The sequence below is a fragment of the Phascolarctos cinereus genome, unplaced genomic scaffold (genome assembly GCF_003287225.1).
Source record: "Phascolarctos cinereus isolate Bilbo 61053 unplaced genomic scaffold, phaCin_HiC Scaffold_2;HRSCAF=192, whole genome shotgun sequence".
Taxonomy (NCBI): domain Eukaryota; kingdom Metazoa; phylum Chordata; class Mammalia; order Diprotodontia; family Phascolarctidae; genus Phascolarctos; species Phascolarctos cinereus.
In genome coordinates this window covers 274,960,859-274,982,510 of record NW_027555625.1, presented here as the reverse complement: position 1 = coordinate 274,982,510, position 21,652 = coordinate 274,960,859, and the positions used below count along the sequence as shown (strand labels likewise).

Below are 21,652 nucleotides of genomic sequence, written 5' to 3'. Positions count from 1 at the left end.
GTAAACAGACAGAAATAGAAGGAAAAGAAGGAGAGGAAGAGAAAAAAAAGTGAAGAAGAGAAAAAGCTGAGAGGGAAAACTCACTTTGACCCACTATATCTAGATGCCCTCAGGCCATGCTTTACATTCCTTCCAATCTTATACCATGAAACCAGGGCCTATCCAATGCATTACCCTAAAACTTCTCTCCTACACACAAACACACACACACACACACACACACACATCTTTCTTTTACTCTTATACTAAGAACATAATCAGGTCAATATTATCATTGCTACCAGAAATGATATGAAAACCTACTGCTAGTTATGATTCCATTCCCAATCTCTGGATCAAAACTTTCCTCTCTATCCACTACTCCCCTGTATCTATCATTGTAATACAGGTCCCTTTGGAACAGGGACTGTGTCTGTATCCACAGCACTCTTCACAGTGAATAATAATAAAAGTTGATTGTCAAAAATAAAATAAAAAGGAAGAAAACCAGGAAAAAACAGAATCAGAAGAAAAAAAGAAAAGAAGGAGAGTAGGAAGAAAAGATTAGGTAGGGTGGAAGAAAAAGACTAAAAGAAGAAGATGATAAAATGAGAAAGAAAAAGAAAAAAACTAGAATACAAAAATGTACCACAGTGACTTGAAGAATTCAAGAAAATGTGTTGTATGAAAGGTCTGGCTTTTCACATGAGGAGCTTCAGAAGGTGAGAGAGAAAAATTATACAGGAAGGATATAATAGGCCCTGGACATTTATATTTTGCTTGTTAGCAAATGGGACTCCCTACCCTTGTCAGTAAGCAAAAAGACATGAGAAAATAAAACTTCTTAGATGCAACTTGGAAAATTTCAATCTGTAGAGTACACTCCAACCCAAAGCCTCCAAAGAATGTTGTAGAAGAAAACTGTACAATTATGATCATGTAATTCAAATGTGAGTGCTGACAGTGGGTTATTTCAAATATGAGTATATTTATTCCCTTAACTAAAACTGGAATAAGTAATAACAAATATTTTTAAAAGTAGATCATATTTAATATAACCCAAATTAACCCCCCACACAAAAACCAACTGAGTTTTTGAAGCACTATGAAAAAAAGGAAATCCTACAAGTCTTTCATGTCCTCATAGTCTCTCATGTCAAAGCTTCACAGCCTTTCACCCCCATTCCAAATGTATTAATGTATGGCTGATTGCACCTATTCCTAGTTCTGAACAGCTTCATTCATCTCTATATTGAGAAGCTGTCTCATGATCAGAGTTGTAGATACCCATGTGAAAGAAAAAATGTCTTCCCATCCAGTTCCACTAGGGCTTCTTATGAAGGAGAGCCAACATATTCATCCAGATCATAATTCAGTATGCTCTATCTTCACTTCAGCTGCTTCCTTTGTCAAGAGATCAGTCAAAAATGCCACCTCCTTTTCCTTCTGTTTCTTGGCTGCTTTGGGGGTGATGTTAATGTGGAAATACTCTTCATTATGATCATATCTAGGCCATTTTGGTAGCCCTTCACCATTGGGGTTTCTGGAAATATAAGCAAGATTTTCTTTTAAATGATGATCATTTAATCACAGGTGGTGATAGTGGTTAAAAAAGAAGAGGGGGCTGAGGAACACACTAAATTTGCAGAGACAAATTCCCTAATATTTGGACAATATTAAATTTTCCCCTGCTAAAAACCTTTCAAGGCCTCACATAATAAAATAAAGCAGTAAACATTGAAGCAAGTATTCTTATTAGTAAAAATTTTAAAAAACAAAAAATCATTTAGGTGGTGTAAATAAAGAAGAATCATAAACAAAAGAATTAAGTAACTTAGTGTTTGATGAACTCAAGAAAATAGGTTGCTTGAGGGAGAATCCAGTTTTTAACAATGTAAAGAGAGAGAGCTAGTTGAATTTCTCCTACCTCTACCTCAGATAATTCAAGTACAAGCTGTAATGACAGATGACAAAGCATTAATATATTAATAAAGTGATAACACTTGGGAATCCTTTTTTTCCAAAGAGTAGATACTTATCTCTGATTGAATTGCAAGGGCAATCATTGGCTAGGCAAAAACTGGTAGAGCCTTTAGGGTCCTTAAAAGGCTAAGTGGCCAGTTATGCAGTCCTTCAGTGAAAAACCCAAACTTTGAAAGAAAATCACTGAAGGGGACTTCTCTTTCTTTCATCCTATTGAACATGATATCTAGCAAAAGATCTGTTTGCCCAGAAGAAGAAATACGTGCATTAGTTGCAGAGTCACTTGAAGAAGTGAGGAGGTACACAATCTTCAGATAAACATGAATGTAGAAGGACAGACAATCAAGTGGTACAGCCTCTGGCAGAAAGAAATGTGGTCAAGGGATTCAAGAACAAGCAAGTTCTGGCTGTAGGCCACTGGGCCTCAGTCTAGCAATATACCTGGAAGAGATATAGAGTTTATGGCAGAAGCTTTGTGAGGACTTCAAAAAAGAGAAAACATATTGTAGACTGGCAATACTACCATGACAAGTAGCTGTGACTCTGTGTGTTGCCTTCATGTGTATACTACTACTATTGCACTCTAAATATGTGTCTGTCTTTAATATAGATGTCATATATTTCTATAAAAGTTTGCTTGAGGTTTATGGCAGTAATATCATGTAGCCGTCATGGTAAATACGTGCCTTTCCTAAAACTAATTTTAGCAAAGTGTTAATGGGAAACACATTGGTGGGATTCATAAACTGTAATTTTTATGATTATTTAAATTTTATGATTACAGAGAGTACACCAACACAAGTAGGTGAGTAGTCCAGAGTAATTTCTACATCTTTCACTGTATACTTCAGCAAGCTCAAAATGATTGTGATCTAAATATTTTTAAAAAGCCATTAAAATTAAGATATTCTTTTGTAGATATGGCTAAGCGGTAAACTCTTTACCAAACAATGGCTAGAAACAATCACAAAAATAATTTTAGTTACATGAAATTGTTATCAGTCTTTAAATGTTTTATCATGTTTTGCATGGACAATATAACTAGGATACAACTAAGATGATACAAAAAAAGTACAACTAGTATAATAAGGGAAGTAGTGCTTTGCAGAGGCAGTGGAAATCTTTGCATCACTATTTCTAGGAAAGGTTTGAAATCCAAATAACGCTGGGATTTAACACAAATACAGAATACTACAAGTCATCCTCCCATAGAAAAGTAGTCAAAAATATAAACAATCCTCAAAAGAAACTGCTAATAATTTCATTTATATAAAAGTACTCTAAGCAGTTAACTGTAAGAGAAATAAAAGAAGATGGTGTAGTTGTAGGAAGAAATATAGTCTGGCTATCCCACCACATTTCTTGCACTAAGATCTAAAAAAAATGTACTACTTCAAATTCGGGTTGAGAAATTCAAGAAAAAAGTCAATTGCTATTGTTTTGTTATGTCCAACTACTCATGACCCTCTGGACTATATTGTCCAATGGGTTTTCTTGGCAAAGATACTGGAGTGTTTTGTCATTTCCTTCTGCATTGGATTAAAGCAAAGGTATGTTGAATGACTTTCCCAGGGTCACACAACTAGTAAATGTCTGAGGCTGGTTGTGAACTCAGGTTTTCCTGATTCCAGGCTCAGTGCCCTACCCATTGAACCATCTAGTTAAAGGGAATCATTTTTTCCATCCAAAGGTGGATTAGGGAGACAGAGAGGTTGTCAGATATAGGGTCAGGTATATACAGGATCCCCATGGACATGAAGCACTCCGTAACCCAGGGAGAAAGGGCTAGTACTGAGCACAATGGCATGAAGTCCCTGGAGAGCAAGAGTTTCCGGATGATCTCTGATCTAGTGCAGGGTCAGGAGCAGGGACCATCTGGAGTGTCTGTCACCTGCTACCCAGTTCTAGGTCACAGGACCAGGATGGAATAAAAAGTATCTTGCCCTAGGGATGGCAGAGAGGAGCTGGTAATGGGCTTTTGGTGTGTGTTCTAAGGAATAAGTTTAGAATCAAATAGCAGCTATATGACTGTCATTCCAGGATTGGAGCAGAAATTCAGTTCTATCTTCCAGGAGAGCAGACTGACTGAAACACGCAGAAGAATAACAAGTGAAGGAAACTTAGATCAAAGGAAGCCTGCAATTCAATATCTCTGAACTTGCAGAATTGCCAAGTGGCTGATTCCAAATAAGCTATCAAACCTAAACCTGGGTCAAGAATTGCAGAGCTCACAGGAATTCAGTGAGCCAACATCACTTCAGATAACAGCACTGTAGGGGACCTAAAAGTTTCCTCTGACTGAACTATGAAAGCAGCAAAAGGACACGAGGGTGGAAGCTCAGCCAAGCATCCATCCTCGCTCCCCCACATACCAGAAGTGTGTAGATCCAACTTTAACATAAAATCAATATCAAGAATTAGGCTGGAAGAGGGATCAAACAACAACAAAACAAAGTAATCCCACCATAAAGAGCAATTATGATGACAGGGAAGCTCAAAACACAAAACTAGCAGTGAACGACCTCATAATATCTATAAGCAAAGACTCAGAGATAAACAACTTGGGCATAAGTATAACAAAAATTCCTGGAGGTGATAAATCAAGAGTTTAAAAATGTGAAAAAAAGGTTTGTAAAAACTAAATAAGAGAGGCAAAAGAAAAAATGTGAAAAGAAATGAGAGCTATGGAATAAAAAAAAAAATTGAAAGGGAATTAACATTCTGGAAAAAATAGCTCCCTGAAAATAAAATTGACAGATTTAAAGCTAATAACTACATGAAATGTCAAGAAGTATTTTAAAAAGTCAAAAAAGAAAAAAGAAAAAAAGAAAGAGAATGTGAAGTATCTCATAGCAAAACCATCTCATCATGGGAAACATTGAGGGGGGAAAATGGAGAATTATGTGACTGCCTACAAGCCATGGTAAAAAAAAGGCCTTGACATCATATATGAAGAAATAATAAGAGTGCTTAGCTCTTTTGTAACCTCAGGGCAGAGCAGAAACTGAAAAAGTCCACCAATAAAGTCCTTAAAGAAACCCCCAAATGAAAATTTCCAAGAATACCATAGCCAAAATCCAGAATGTATAAGTCAAAGAAAGAATGTGGCAAGCAACCAGAAATATGATATGGGATTAACTCTTTAATAAAATGGAATAGAAGAGCAATATGGATTAGAAACCAGAATCCAACAACATATTGTTTATCATAAATACATTTGAAACAGAATGATATACACAAACTTAAAACAAAAGTCTGGAGTAAAATCAATTATGCTTTAGCTGCAGTTAAAAAAGAAACAGAGTCGGCAATCATGGTCTTACACACAACAGCAACAGCAAATATCTGTGTGTGTGTGTGCGCGTGTGTGTGTGTGCATGCGTGTACTTACTATAAAGAAATAAATAGGAAATCCATATTTAGTTGAAATGCACCATTTATATCAATGCTAAAAATATGTTCACTAAAATACATTCACATCTAAATTCCTTAAAGTTAAATGAACTACAGAGAGAAATTGGTGGTAAAACTATTTAAGTGGAAGAACTGAATTTTTCCTGCTCAAGCTTAGATGATCTAACCAAAAATAAACAAAAAAGAAATAAAGGACCTGAATAGAATTTTAGAAAACTTAAGTTGTGATAGTTTTCTGGAGAATATTGAACTGCCAAGAAACACAGGGACAATATGAACACAATTTTAAAGTACTCTTTACACAAAGACATCTAAATAATTGAATAAATGTTAGCTGATCATAGGCATAATGAGTCTACACTATAAAAATACCAGTACTACTTAAGTTAATTTATTTATTCAGTATCATAAAAGTCAAACTGCCAACAAACAATTTGAAAGAGCTAGAAAAGGAACAAAATTTATGTGGAAAAATAAGAGGTCAAAATATCAAGGGAACTCATGGAAAAAAAAAAGTGGGAAGAAAGGAAGCCTAGAAATACCACATCTCAAACTGTATTACAAAGTAATAGTGGTCAAAATAATTTGATACTGAGTAATAGGCAGAAAGGTGACTCACTGGAAAAAGATTAGGTACACAATATACAGAAACAAATAAGCAAGATAGCCCTGTGTTTCACAAAAGCAGAAGTCTCAAATATTGGGGTGAGAATTCACCATTTTACAAAAATTGCTGGGAAAACTAGAAAGTAGTCTAACAGAAACTAGGTATACAAAAGTATCTCACATCATATAATCAAGATAAAATCCAAATGAGTACATAATTTAGACATAAGGGTAACATTATTAACAAATTAGAGGAAGCTGAAAGAAAGTAATTGTCAGATTTATGGATAAAGAAGAGTTCTTGGCCAAACAAGAGATACACAGAGTCACATGTAGTAAAATAGATAATTTTGATGAAATGGAATAAAGAAGTTTTTGCAAAAAACAAAATCAATGAAGCTAAAATAAGAAGAGAGAAGGATGGAGCCAAGATAGTGGAGTAAAAGCAGTGACTTGCTTGAGCTCTCCTCCAAACCCTTCCCAATACCTGTAAAAAAACAAAAGGCCCTAAACAAATTCTAAAGCAGCAGAACCCACAAAAAGACAGAGTGAAACAACTTTCCAGTCAAAGACAACCTGGATGGTTGATCAGAAAGGTATATTGCACCCGGGCAGGGAGAACCCTGGAGCATGACTCAGGGGACTGCATCATGTACAGCTGTGGTGGTTTCCAGACCTCTCAACCCACAAACACCGAAGACAACTTAGAAGGTCAGTGGTAAAAGTCTGTGACTGTGATGAGAGAGAAGAGCTATCTCAGCCCCAGTCCCCAAGTGCTTCCCTGGGGTGGCAGCTGCTTCCTGAGCTTCTGACCCACAGACTGAGGGGGAATCTAGTGGCTGATCAGAAGTGGATTTCAGGGATCTCTCTGCTGGTGTGGGATTGTCTTGCTTTTCCTGTGCTTGGATCAGAGTCACAGTTCTAGGTGACGGTCCTGGGGCAAGGAGGAGTGTTGGTGTAGTGGAGCTTCTAGTGATGGTGTAGAGAAAATCCTCCTCACAGGCAGAAAAGAGCACTTGTGGTCACTTATAGACCAGAGCACAGGCCAGAAAAGGAGTAAACGCCTTGCCCTTGATCATACATACAATCTTGGAAGAATGGAAAATTTACAGGTCCCAAGAAGTATCTCCAAAAACAGCTACAAAAAACCCCAAAAGCTTGAGACAGTGCATTCTCCACACTGGAAGCAGGACCGCCCCCCCCTTTAACAAAGGGTTTAAAACACAAGTAATTGGCTGGGATCATGAGCAAACAAAGGTGCAAAAAAAGTTAGTCCATAGAATCTTTCTTTGGTGACAAAGAAGATCAAAGCATACAGCCAAAAGGGGACAACAAAGTCAAAGCTCCTACATCCAAAACCTCCAAGAAAAATATGAATTGGTCCCAGACCATGGAAGAGCTCATAAAGGATTTTGAGAGGTAAGAGAAATAGAGTAATAACTGGGAAGAGAAATGAGAGTGATACAAAAAAATCATGAAAAACAAGTCAACAGCTTACTAAAGGAGACCCAAAAAAATACTGAAGAAAATCATACCTTAAAAAATAGCCTAAGCCAAATGGAAAAAGAGGTCCAAAAAGTCAATGAGGAGAAGAATGCCTTAGAAAGCAAAATTGGCCAAATGGGAAAAGAAATAAAAAGCTTACTGAAGATAATATTTTCTTAAAAATTAGAATAGAGCAATTAGAAGGTGGTGACTTTATGAGAAATCAATACACTGTAAAACAAATCCAAAAGAATAAAAAAATAGAAAACAATGTAATATATCTCATTGGAAAAACAACTGACCTGGAAAACAGATCCAGGAGAGAGAATTTAAAAATTATTGGACTATCTGAAAGCCATGACCAAAAAAAAAAAAGAGCCTAGACATTATCTTTCAAGAAATTATCAAGGAAAACTGACCTGATATTTTAGAACCAGAGAGAAAAATAGAAATGGAAAGAATCCATCAGTCACCTCCTGAAAGAAATTCCCAAAGGAAAACTCCTAGGAATATTATAGCCAAATTCCAGAGTTCCCAGGTCAAGGAGAAAATATTACAAGCAACCAGAAACAATTCAAGTATTGTGGAAACACAATCAAGATAACACAAGATTTAGCAGCTTCTACATTAAGGGACTGGAGGGCTTGGAATATAATATTCCTGAGGGCAAAAGAGATAGCATTAGAACCAAGAATCACCTACCCAGTAAAACTGAGTATAATCCTTTGGGGGGGGGGAATGGACATTCAGTGAAATAGAGGACTTTCAAGCATTCTTGATGAAAGGACTAGAGCTGAATAGAAAATTTGACTTTCAGGTACAAGACTCAAGTGAAACATGAAAAGGTAAACCAGAAAGAGAAATCATAAGAGACTTATGAAAGTTGAACTGTTTACATTCCTGCACAGAAAGATGACATTTGTAACTCAGAAGACCTTTGTCAATGTTAGAGTATTTGGAGTGGAAAATTTATATGTTTGTGTAGATAGATAGATAGGTAGATAGATACATACATACATACATAGATACATAGATACATAGATACATAGATAGAGGGCACAGGGTGAGTTGAAGATGAAGGGGTGATATCTGGAGAATAAAATTAAGGTGTGAGAGGATTATCCTGGGAGGAGAAAATGAGAAGTAGAATGGGATAAATTATCTCACATAAAACAGACAAGAAAAGGCTTTTACAGTGGAAGGGAAATGGAAGATGAGAGGGAATGAATGAATCTAATTGTTATTGGATTTGGCTTGAGGAGGGAATAACATACACACTCAACTGGGTATGAAAATTTACCTTACCCTACAGGAAAATTGGGGGGGGGGAAGAGAGCAGGAGGATGACAGAGGGAAGGGCAGATTGGAGGAGTGGGTAATCAGAAGCAAACAATTCTAAGGAGAGGCAGGGTCTAAAGACAAAATAGAATAAATGGAGGGCAGGATAAGATTAAGGGAACCATATGTAGTTTTTCCCAACATGACTGCTATGGAAGTGTTTTACATGACTACACATGTATAACCTGTAATGAGTTTCTTGCCTTCTCAATGAGGGTTGGTGGGAGGGAAGGATGGAGAAAATTTGGAACCGAAAGTTTTAAAAACAAGTGTTAAATAAATTGTCTTCACATGCAACTGGGAAATAACATATACAGGAAATGGGGTATAGGAATCTATCCTGCCCTACAGGAAAGTTGAAGGGGAAGGGGATAAGAGAGACAGGGGAGAGGAGGAAGGGAGGACAGATTAGAGGAAGGGGTATTCAGAATGCATGCCATCTTGGGGTGGCGGAGGGATGAGATGGGGAGAAAATTTGAAACTCAAAATCTTCTGGAAGTGATTGTTGAAAACTAAAAATAGATTAAGTATTAAAAATAAATAAATAAATTAAAAAAATAAATCTGCTTCCTTCAAAAACTTAAAAAATAAATAAAGTGAGAAGAGAATCATTGCGTTACCTTTTTCTGATAAAGGTCTCATTTCTAAAAAAATATGTTAAATGAGTCAAATTTATAAGAGCCATTTCTCAGTTGATAAATGGTCAAGGGATATGAAGAAGCATTTTTCAGAGAAAGAAATCCAAGCCATATGAAAAAGGTTATAAATCACTAGTAATTAGAGAAATTCAAATTAAAGCAACTCTGAAGGTATTTACTCACACCCATCAGGTTGGCTAAGATGACAAAAAGGGAAAGTGACAAATCCTGGAAAGGTTGTAGGAAAACAGATATACTAATGCACTGGAGCTATACACTGGTCTAGTCAGTCTGGAAAGCAATTTGGAATAATACTGAATAAGTCATTCCTTTGTGCACCACACGAAAAAAATGTGGTGAACCAATAATAACACTATGGAGTCTATACCCCTAAGATTTTTTTAAAAAGAAGAAAATTACCCATGTGCACAAAAATGTTTGTATCAGCTCTATTCATTATGTCAAAAAATTGGAAACTGAGGGGATGCCCTTAATTGGGGAATTGTAAAACAAGTTATGGTACATGAATGTGATGGAGTTATATTCCCAGCAAGAAATGCTGGGAACAGTTTCAAAAAAGTGTGAGAAGTTTTGTATGAACAGATACAAAGTAAACTCAGTAAAACCTGGAGAAAATGTATATAATAATAATAATATTGTGAAGACAAACATCTTTGGAAGATTTAGGAACTCTTATTAACATAAGAACCAACCATAATTCAAGAGGGTGCATGATGAAACGTACTACTCATCTTCAGTTAAAGAGGTGATGAACCTATACTGAAAACTGAGGCATCAATTTTTGGGATGTGGTCAATGTAGGATTTTGTTTTACTTAATTCTGCATGTTGAAACAAGTTTTGAGGCTTTTGCTCTCTCTACATGTGGGAGGGGAAAAGTAGGAAAGAGAAAATTAGGAACTGAAAATTTTTTACAAATGTAATAAAAAAGAGAAATACAATCACATAACCCTGATATTTCACCTGATACCCAGCAAACTGGAAAGATGATAAAAGAGGAGAATAGTCAATGTTGGATTAAATAAAGTTGTGAAAGGATAGCCAAACTAATGTACTGTTGAGAAAATAATGAATTAGCTCACCCATTCTGGAAACACAAATAATAGGAGTTAAATGTTCATATCCATTGACTCAGAAACCTCATTCTTAGACACAGGCCCCAAGAAGGTCAGTGGTAAAGATAAGTGTCCTACATACACTAAAATGTTCATAGAAGTACTTTTGTAGTAGTAAAGGCCTACAGGAGAAAGTCCATATTTTGAAATCAATTGGAGAATAGCTGAATATATTTTACTACTTGAATGGAATAGAATACTAATGAGCTATAAGAAATAAAAATATAATAAGTATACATAAAGTAGGAAGACATGAAATTATGCAAAATCCTATGCATAATAACTTCAACAATGTAAATGGAAAGAATAATGACCACATGAACAATATGAAACTTAATCCTTAGCCCAAAGAAGAGATGAGAATTTACCTCTCTCCATTCTTTATAGAAGTGAGGGAACATGAGTATGAAATTCTGCTTCTAATGTCAGATATGGTTGCTATGTTGGCTAGTTTTGCTAAAAAACATTTCTCCTTCTTTTTGATCCTTTGCTATAAAGGAGGATATTTGTAAGAGGGGACAAAGGAGGGATAAATTAAGAAATGTAGATGATGTAAAAACGAAATGTATCAATAATTTTTTGAAAAATATTTCCCTTTTTGTTACTAGTCTTACCCATTCCGAGCAAAGTTGGCCCAATATTTCATCACCATCCTGCTAAGTTGCTTCTCCTCTTTTGGGGACCCATCTGAAAATGAGAATTGCAGCTATTACAATGTGACTAATGTATGTTAAAGAACAAAACTGTGAAGTTTATCTTCAGTGCCCACTCCACTTTGCTTTGCTTTCACAACTTGTTTCCTTTAAGAAAGAGACTCATGTTTTATTTTTATCTTCCAAAATTTACAAATTACTCTGACTTACTGAGAAGTCTTGTAATATTAAAATAGTTTAGCAAAACCATTAATACAGTGAAAGTTCATTTAACATATCACATCTATAGCAACCCCACTGCTATCACCACACACATATTTCTATTTAAAAAAAAAAACAAATTTATTTTTTTTTCTTCCTATTAAATGCCACCCCATTGGGAAAAGGAGAAGGAGCAAATTTCTTTTTAACAAATATGCACAGGCAAACAGAAATTATTTTTAATGATTCCTATTGCTTTCCAGATTGGTTGTATGTATCCATAGGTTTAGTAACAATACACATACATCCATTTACTAAATTTCCTTCTTTAGCATTTCTCTTTTCATTTTGTGTCATTTTTGCCACTTAAATGGCTGTGAGGTAGAGTCTCAGAATTACTTTAATTTGCTTTGTCTGACTAGTAGTGATTTGTAACATTATTTCAAATGGTTAAAAATAACCTAGGCCTCTTCCCCTGAGAATTCTCTATTCACGTACTTAGACCATTTATCTATAGGAGAATAGACTCTTATCTCATAAATTTTAATCAATTCTTTATGCATCTTGGAAATGAAAAATTTGTCAGAGAAATTTGTCTCAAAGGTTTCTTTGCCAGTTAATTATTTGCCCTTTAGTCTTAATTTTCTTAGATGTTTATGCAAAAACTTTTTTTATACTTTTATGTAATATCAGTTAAATATCTTAGTTTTTATTTTTACTTTCTTTTTAAATGTTCATATTCTTATTTTAGTACTTAATTGAGATTTTTATTTTGGCAGACTTTCTAGTATTCTAGTTGCATTATCAATTCACTGATGTGTTTTATTTATTATTAATAAAAGTGGTTAGATATATAAATTTCATTCAAAAATTACTTCGACTTGGGGCAGCTAGCTGATGTAGTGGATAGAGCTCTGGCCTTGGAGTCAGAAGGACCTGAGTTCAAATCCAGCCTCAGATACTTAACATTCACTAGCTGTGTGACCCTGGGCAAGTCACTTAATCCTGATTGCCTCACCAAAAAACAAAATAAAAAATTATTTTGACTCAACTTTAAAAGTTTTGGTGTATTGTCATTATTTTTAATGAAATTTCCAATCATTTCTATGATTTGTTCATTGACTCAACAATTGTTCAGGTTTAACTTACATAGTGTCCAGTTGATTTTAATAATTCTATCCATGATTCTGTATTTAATATAATAGTATTGCACTATGATCAATAAAGGATATTTAAATTTTTTTTTTTGGTATTTGTTTGTGAAGTTTTGTGTCCTAAGATATGATCAATTTTTGTAAAGCTATGAATGGCTTTCTATTCCCACTTCACATTCATCAAAAGTCTATCATATCTAATTTTTCTAAAATTCTGATCATGTTTAAACTTCTTTCTTAATTTTTTGCTTTAATTTGTATGGGGCTGATAGAGGCAAATTGATATCTCCCACTATTATAGTTTTACTGTCTATTTATCTTTATAATTCATTTGGTTTTCACTCTAAGAATATACAAGCTGTGATATTGGGTTCATATTTTAAATATAGAAAAAAAAACTCGTATATGTTACTTTTCAGCAAAATGTAGTTTTCTTCATATCAGCTATATTTTTGCCATTGCTTTGTAAGAGATCATAACCACTACCTTTGTTTTACATGTGTGTATGCGTGTGTGTGTGTGTATGTGTATGTTTGTGTGTGTGGCATTCATCTGGCTGGGTTGAGGAACCTATAGCCTCAAGGTTATGGCCTTCTGACTGACTTCAAATTTTAGAGAACAAATCCTTTTATTAAGGAGATTTATTGTGAAGTTTGGATTCAGTCAAAGGGTCACACTTGAGGACCTAAAGGCCACATATGGTCTTGAGGCTGCAGGTCCCCCACCCCTGACTGCTGAGGCATAATAGATTTTATCCAATGCCTGATTTTAACTGTGTGAGTCTGTTTCAAATGTGTTTCTTTTAAACAACTATTGTTAGATTTTGCTTTCAGATTCCTGCTAAATTCTTATGTGTTAAGGGTGAGTTCATCCCATTCACATTCAAAACTATTATAGCTAATTGCTTATCCCCCTCCCATTCTATTCTCTTGTATTTTTCTTCTGTATTCTCTTCCTTTTCTGTTCATTTCAAATTAGTTTGCTTTTTCCCTTGTTCTAACTTATTCTTCACTATCATCTCTCTAAGCTTAAGGTTTCTTTTGCTTATGACTAATCCTTCCCTCAATATACTATCCCTTTTTTTATTATACTTCCCTTTTTCCTGTTCCTATGTACTTGTTGAATGTTTCACTACACCAAATTCTTGTGTGTTCTTCTCACCTTTGACTAGTGTACGTGAAAGTGAAGTTTGAGTGGAATCTTCTTCTGCCACCTCTTCAATGTTTTATATGGTTCTACTTACAAAATCCAATTCTGTGTTTTAAAAAGTTCCCTAATATTTCTCCCATTTTCCCTTCATTCATCCTCCCTCCCCCACTCCCTTTTGTTATTTTCAGTTGGGAGTCCTCTCTTCCTCCAGACTTCCTATCCTTTACATTAAACAGTGCACTTTTTGTACATTTTCTTTGGACAACAATATATTTGGATGGAAAACTAGGGAAAAGTATCAAGGCAAAAGTTCCAAGATGGAAGGAGGGGAAATCACATGCTCATGTCATGAAATTTGAGGGCCCTGATGGTTTTTCTATTTGAAGTACAGAGATTCTTCAAAAGTATGTCATCATTTGCTCTCCTGACCTCATTACCAGGATCTTTGAAAGCAGAGGAGCCGTCAAAGAGAATCAAACTCCTGAAGCAGAACTATCTGGAATAATTGTGGCATTCTGATCATCATAAGAGAATCTCAGAACTACAAAGGATCTCAGATTCAATCTAATCCAACTCATTCAGAATAGGAAAAGTCTTCATGTCCTAATAATTGGTCATTTAAACTCTGGTTAAAGACTTTTGTTGATCGGTAACTCATTACCTTAAGAGACAGAACAAGAATTCTTTCAAGTAGCCAATTTTTTTTGGTTATATTATCCATTGCATTTGGTTCTATCCAAGCAGAGGAAATCTAATCACATATGATAACCTTTTAGTATATGTTTTTGAAAATAGCTTTCCATCATTTGCTTGCAAAGTCTTCTCCCCTTCAAAGTAAATATTGACTGATCCTTTAACTATTCTCAAATGGCAAGGTCTTAACGGACCTCCCCAATCTTGTTACTCTACTTTTGATGCTCTCTATGTTGTCAATGTACTCTCTAAATGGTGCTGCCAAGAACTGAACAGGATATAACAGATACAGCCTGACCAGGAGTGAGCAAAGCAGGACTATCAGATCCTTTATCCTAATCACCATGCTACTGTCAATGGGGTCTAGCATCACTTCCTCAGGGAAAGAAAATGTTTTGTTTCAGCTGTGACACTTGAGTTTTAGGAAAATAACCTTGATATAAGTCTGAGGCCGAAAAATGGAGATGTTTGTTTTAGTTCCAGATCCATCATGAATCTGTGGTAAGTAATTTCACTCTCTGTGACACAATAATCTCTATATTTTGGAGATAATACATCATCCTTTCTACCCCACAGATATGTTGTGAGAACCAAATGAGATAATAATAGAAAGGCATTTTAATAACCTAAAGAAGCTGAACATACGTAAGGACTAAAAATTATTTCAAAAATGGACAAAAGGTAACATTTTAATGAAGCTTTTGTAGCAAGCAAAGATCCATTACTTCTTAAAAATGGAGATCCAAAGACAGAAAAGATGTCATCCGCATGGTCTGCCTTGACTGTTGCTGGTTTCAAGTCTCCCCAAACACTTGACCGATGTTGAAATTCATACAGGTAAGTGGGTTCACCTGAATCTGAAAGGAAAGAAAATGTGGGAAAATTCTAGAGTCCCATATCACAAATGGAACATTCTAGATAATCTTTGGAAAGCTAAAAAATGATTATGTTCTGAGATATTATTTTAAATAATTGGAAAACATAAGTCCTGGCAACCAAATATAATTAGAGGTACCAAGAGAAGTGTACAGAATGATGGCCAAAATGAAAGGAGGTGTGTTTTTTTCTCTTAAGATTACCAACTATCCTGTGGTAGCTCATTAAGAGCCTAAGCTCCGACTTCCTGATCATAGAAAATCAGAGTTGGCTACAAACAAAGATCATCTTGTACAATCTTCTGTGTCATATAGAAATCCAGCTTCAGCTTAATAAAGGCAGCTCAAAGTAGATTTCCATGCAACAGGTGCCATCATCATACTGTCCTTCCCAGCAGACTGAATAATGGTATCTTCTCAAATCTGTCTCCACCATTTTTCATGTCTTTGTACTATACATATTTTTTTCATGTAGGAAAAAATTGAACCTTAGTCTTCAAAACCTAGTACTCTTTTCATTACATAGGCAACTACCTAATCTGTCTCTGTGTAAGGTCTTTCCAAAGTAACTCAAGAATTATCTAATATCTTTGGCTGAAAGCTAAACGGGATATACCTGGATTTATCACCACCCCTTCCCTCATACTCCCCCAAAACTCACCCCTGTTAAGTCGACCCAAAATCACAGTTGGAATCCAAAATGTCAAGTCTCCTAGCATTTCCAGAAATAAGCTTTTCTTTTTGACAGGGTCACTTGTTCCTCCAAGATACTCTTCAGTTATCATCGGAGTAAGGACTTTGGGAATTTTCTGTAATGGCCAATGAAACAAGAGGTGAAAAGTGACAGAATATTCATTCTTTCATTTCTTTTATTTCTTCATCTTTCAATTAATCTGTGCATCCATCAATTATTTTATCTATTAATTGACTTGATGTCTTATTAATGTTGCCAAAAATAGAATTTCTCACAATCGCATTGTCATTGCATTATGAACAAGCTTCAATACGTTATGAAACCCAGGTTAAATTCTTCAAGCAAATAATCAGTTAATATTGCTTGTTATATTAACTTCCTCAGAAATGTTCCATCTAAAATCATGATTTATGGAATAAATTACAAAAATTTGGGAAAATAAGACTATTTTAAGGATTATTACTTTGTGTTAGGTGTCTTTGCTAGACATTTTGCAGAATATAAAAAATTAATTAGACAAATTCCTTCAGTGTGACACAGTAGATGGAGAGTTGGGCTATGAGCCATAAAGATCTGGGTTCAAATCCTGAAACTGTCACATATTGGCTATGTGATTGTGTAAATTATTTAACTTCTCAGTGCTCTAGGCTTTTCTCCAAGAGTATAAACTGCAGAGAAGTTACCAACCTGAATTGGTGGAAGAATTTTCTTTATTACCATTAACCCCGACCAATAAAATCATGGATCAAATACTACCCTCATACTGTCTGCACACAGTTTATAATCTAAGGGGTTAAAATAGAGACACACATAAGCATAATGTAAAGTAGATTTGGATAAGTGCCCAGGAAAGGTATAAACAATATGCTAATGCACTGTTTGCAAGGTGGGAAAGAATATTCCCAAATTGGTAGATCTGTTGGTTAGAGAATGTTTGATAAATTCACTTTATACATTCTCTCATTGGTCTTTACTATAGAGGTGGGAGGACCACATCAAAGGTTTCCATTTTCTAACCCAAGGAGACAACTGCAAGTTAAACTACTTTGTTCTTTGATTGCTTTGTCTGGGATTGAAAACATAATGTTACAGTGGAAATTATACTGGAATGGGCATCAGGAGACCTTGGTTTAAGTCTTAGCTCTTTGACAGACTAGATGTGTGACTTTTGGGAAACTGTTTCCCTTCTCTGGGCCTCAGTTTTCTCTGATTATCAAATGAGGACAGTTAACTAGATAGGCTTTAAATTTCCATCCTAGATCTGATATTTGATGGCTCTAGGTTTCTTACAAGAAGTGGGTAAGAATGCCATAATAGTTCCGTGGCCTTTGCTTGCTCCAGTCCCTCCTCTGATATAGGATATCCCAGAATCTGCAGAAAAAAATGAAATTTTACACAACACATTAATGGCTAATGGGAAAAGAAAAGCTGATACAAATAAGGACAATGTATTTATTCTACTTTTAGCTTTCAAGTAAAGTTCTCTGATAAGTTTAATTGATTCAATAGGTTAACATGACTTACTAAGTGTCTCAGGAAATCACAAGAATAAATAAGATGACAAAAATATTTTTCAAATCCTGAAAAGAATAGGCCCCACATCTACCCAGCAGTCAGAAGCATCCAATGAAACAGGGATTCCCATAGTACCCAGAGGGTTGGCCAATTATAAGCTTCTGGATTCTTAACCATTATAGCTTACCTAGAAATCAGACCTGAAAGGAGTTACTGAGATAGGTACCACATTCCTTTAGATTACTAGAATGCCCCTTGTTAGAATGCAGATGGCACTTGTAGAGGTAATTTTGAACCATTTATACATGAATAGCTATCACTTATATCTGAATGAGTTAGCTGAAAGACTCCTTAATCTAGACCAACCAACTCATTTTACAGATTAAAAAAAACGGAAGTTCATAGAAGAGCAATAAGTGACTTGTGCAAAGTCATATTAGTAGTGAGTATTAGAGCCAGGATTCAAGCCCATGTGTGCAGATCCTATATCAGATGCTCTTCCCACAATATCATATTGGTTCCACATTTGTGGAGATGGGAAGAGTCAAACCCAGGATTTCATACAAAACCTCTCCAATTTTATTAGGAAGAAAACTCTAGGAAGGATAAGGGCACTGTATACCTTATGGGGGGGGAGGGAGACCAAGTGAGGGCACTGTATCACCCCAAAACAATCTCTTCTTTTCTATGGACCTTAGTTTTTCCAGCGGAAAGATGAGAAGTTTGGACTTGATGCCTTTCGGCTCCAATGTTCTAAGATTCTGTGGGTGTGAGAGTGCTAGATGACCAGTTTTGCCTCTGCAACAATATAGCAATTGCCTAGAATATTTCATCAGAAATGGAGTACTGTCCTAGGGGAGAGAAGTGCAGGTTTGTTAACCCAGAATCAACAGCAAAACATCTCTGCAGAGAAAGCCAAGCACACTGAAGATTTAACTGGGGTGGGTAAATCCCTGGTTCTAGAGAGATAAAGAGAACACAAGATTCCAGAAGAAGTATAATGCTCATACATTGGGAAGAAACCAACCAAATTCATGGTTGGTGATTCCCATGATGTAGGGAATGTGCTTGAATTGCTTTTCAGCCAAGAGCTCTTTGGGACTTCTGGGGAAAAATACTCCATCCACAACTGCAGGTAGGAAGAGAAATTTCTGGAAGAAAAAAAATAGTAACATAGTCAGTTTCTTTCCCCACCAGAGTGAGTTCATTTTTATATTATTTCTCTATTGTTTATGAAGGGACAGAGTCATAGCATCCTTTGGTGAGGTCAGCAGTGAAAAGGACCTTCAATTTTACTCTGGGTGACCAAATCACAAGGATATTGGTAGACAATGTCTTCAATTTTCCAATGAATTAATTATTTCTTAGTCAATTACTTTTGACTTTTTTACAATTGATTTCAACACAATGGATCAGAACATATATAAAGTCAGTTTAGTAGATAGTATGAGAAGTAGCTTGTATGTGGGAAAAGTCTGGTGTATTAAAACTTATCCTTTATAAAGTGTTATGTTGACTCTATATGGGGTGAAGTAATTATTGGATGATAATACATTGTTTCCTCTTCTTTTCAAGGTCAAGTTTAAGTGCCACTTATGCCAAAAAGCCTTCTCTGCTTATTCTAGTTTACATGGATTTCTCTCTCTTTGAAAGCTACTTAACATTTATTCGGATGTGGGAAAAAAGCCCTCAACTTGAAGTGAGAAAGTTAAAATTGATCCATGGCCCCAACATTTTCAGCCAACTCACTTGGACATATCACTTATTCTCTTTAAATCTCAATTTCCTCATCTATACAATGAGATGATCCTTGTATTATGTATCTCACAGGATTATGAGGAAATTAAAAATAACAACAACAACAACACATACACACAATAATGATCTGGTGTCATAGCATTCATATATCATCTAAAATTTTAATCAACCAAGTGTGCATTGCATTCTCATTGTTCTGTCTGTCCTGTCACGGAGTTATAAAATCTCAGAGCTGAGCATTTGTAATGCGAGTGAAGATGTTATCTAATCAAATGCATACTTTAACTGGAACACCTTTACAACAAATCCAACAAATGCCTATCCAGGACTCACCAGAATACTTCCAATGAAGGGAAATTCATTACATTTGCAGCCAACTAATTACACTTCTGAATAGTCCTAATTATTAAGTAATTTTCTTTTGTGTCAAGCTTAAAGGTATCTCTGCATCTTCTTCCCACTGCTTTTAGATGTGGTCTATGGGGTCAAACTAAAAGAAAAAATGCTCTGCCACAAGAGAGCCCATAAACTACTTGAACACAGCTACCATAATTGCCTGGAGTATTTCCTTTTCTAGGCTGACCATTCTTTATTCCTTAATCCAAACCTCTGTGGTGTAAGCTAGAGGACCTTCACCATCCTGGATGCCCTCCTCTGAAAAAATCTTGGGTTTGTTTATTTTCCTAATAAATGATCATTCCTAGAAATAAACAAAGTGCTCTAGGTGTGGTCTGCCCATGGCAAAATGCAGAGAGTCTATAACCAACTCATTAATGGTAATCACCGCCTCTCTAAATGAAGCTTCTTGGAGTAGTCCTATAAAAACTCCAAATTATGTGTAGAATGATTTTACATCTGTGCATGTGTATACACGTAATTGTGTCTAATAATAGTCAGCTCTGAGGGAGGTATGGGAGAAAGAAAGGGGAAAAAAAGGAAATTTGCATGATAACTCTATTATGTACTTAAAAGCAATATCAAGTTACACATAATAGATTTGCAATTTGGTGTGCACTCTTTGTTATTATGTGGTGCTATGGAAATGCTTGTTTTATTCAATAAATTAAAAATAAAATTAAAAAAGAAAGGTAGATAGAAACTAAAATTCTAAAGGGGACCTTAGTCCAGAAACTATGGGATACCCTCAGTAATAAAATTCTAAACATACAAAGAAAGGTAAAACCAATGAGTAGGAAAAAAATTGAAGATACTTGAAGAGATGATGTGGATACACCAGGAAACACTAATAATCTTGAGGGTTTTTTTTAATATGTAAAGAAGTAAAAGCAAGATCAGGTAATAGGAGTAATATAGCAAGTAATTTGCAATAGTCTTCAGAACAAAAATGGTTTCAAAGGTGATAAAATTTATAAGGAGCTGAGACCAGTGAAGAAAAGTATAAATAACTGAACGGGTATTTGAAGCTATACCAGTGAAAGGAGGAATTACAAGAAAGCTAGAACAGCTGCTTGGAGTGGTTGGGGCCATAATAACTAAAAATGGAGGGAAACAGTATTTAATTTTTGTTTTCCTTTTGTTTTCTCTGCCAAGGAGAATGACCTTTGCACCAAAAATGGCAGAAAAAATGGCTAATAGTGAAAGAATACTTAGAAAAGTACTGGAGAGAAATAAAGAGAAAATAAGAGAACATTTGGCTACTACCCCTAACAAAGTGAGAAAATCTGGTCCCTAAGAACTATAACACTGGGTACTGAAAGAACTAGAATATGAGATTTCTAAGCCATTGTTAGTGATATTTGAAAGTTTGGGGATAATAGGAGAGGTATTGTAGAACTAGAGAAGTTAAAAGGTAGTCTTATTTTTTCAATAAATGGAAAAGGACTGCAAATTATAGGACAATGAGAATGATTTCCATTCCTTGAGAAATTCTAGAATGTATTATTAAGGAGATGGTTAACAAAGGAAGAGCTGATAACACAACCAGCATGGCCACATTAAGATCACCAGTCATCTTATATTATCAAACATTTTCTATATTTGGAGATGATAGGAATGCTATAGATAGAGTTTAGTCTCTTGTCTTTGTTCAGTCATATCCAACTCTTTGTGACCCCTTTTGGGGTCTTCTTGGCAAAGATCCTGGAGTGGTTTGCCATCACCAATCTCCAGCTCATTTTACAGATGAAGAAACTGAGGAAAACAGGGTTAAGTGACTTGCCCAGGGTCACAAAGCTAGTAAATATCTGAGGTCAGATTTGAACTCAGGAAGATGAGTCTTCCTGATTCCAAGCCTGGCATTCTATCTACTGATTTTAGTGAAACATAAGATAAGGCATCTTATATTCTTCTTGTGGGAATGATGGAGAAATGTAGACCAGATGATAGTATAATTAGATTAATTTGGAAGTGATTCTATGACCA

At 35.4% G+C, this 21,652-nt stretch overlaps 1 protein-coding gene across 1 annotated transcript in view; it reads right to left on the bottom strand.

Moving 5' to 3' along the window:
• Positions 1 to 947: 947 nt before the first annotated feature.
• Positions 948 to 21,652, bottom strand: part of LOC110207510 (liver carboxylesterase 1-like) — a 64,920-nt gene continuing 44,215 nt past the window's right edge. Inside the window, exons 9-14 of the mRNA XM_020985203.2 lie at positions 18,523 to 18,663; positions 17,288 to 17,368; positions 15,965 to 16,112; positions 15,154 to 15,285; positions 11,193 to 11,265; positions 948 to 1,522 (exon numbers count right to left, since the gene is read on the bottom strand). Coding sequence (XP_020840862.1) covers positions 1,345 to 1,522; positions 11,193 to 11,265; positions 15,154 to 15,285; positions 15,965 to 16,112; positions 17,288 to 17,368; positions 18,523 to 18,663 — 753 coding nt within the window. The 3' untranslated portion in view covers positions 948 to 1,344. The remainder of the gene's footprint in view (positions 1,523 to 11,192; positions 11,266 to 15,153; positions 15,286 to 15,964; positions 16,113 to 17,287; positions 17,369 to 18,522; positions 18,664 to 21,652) is intronic.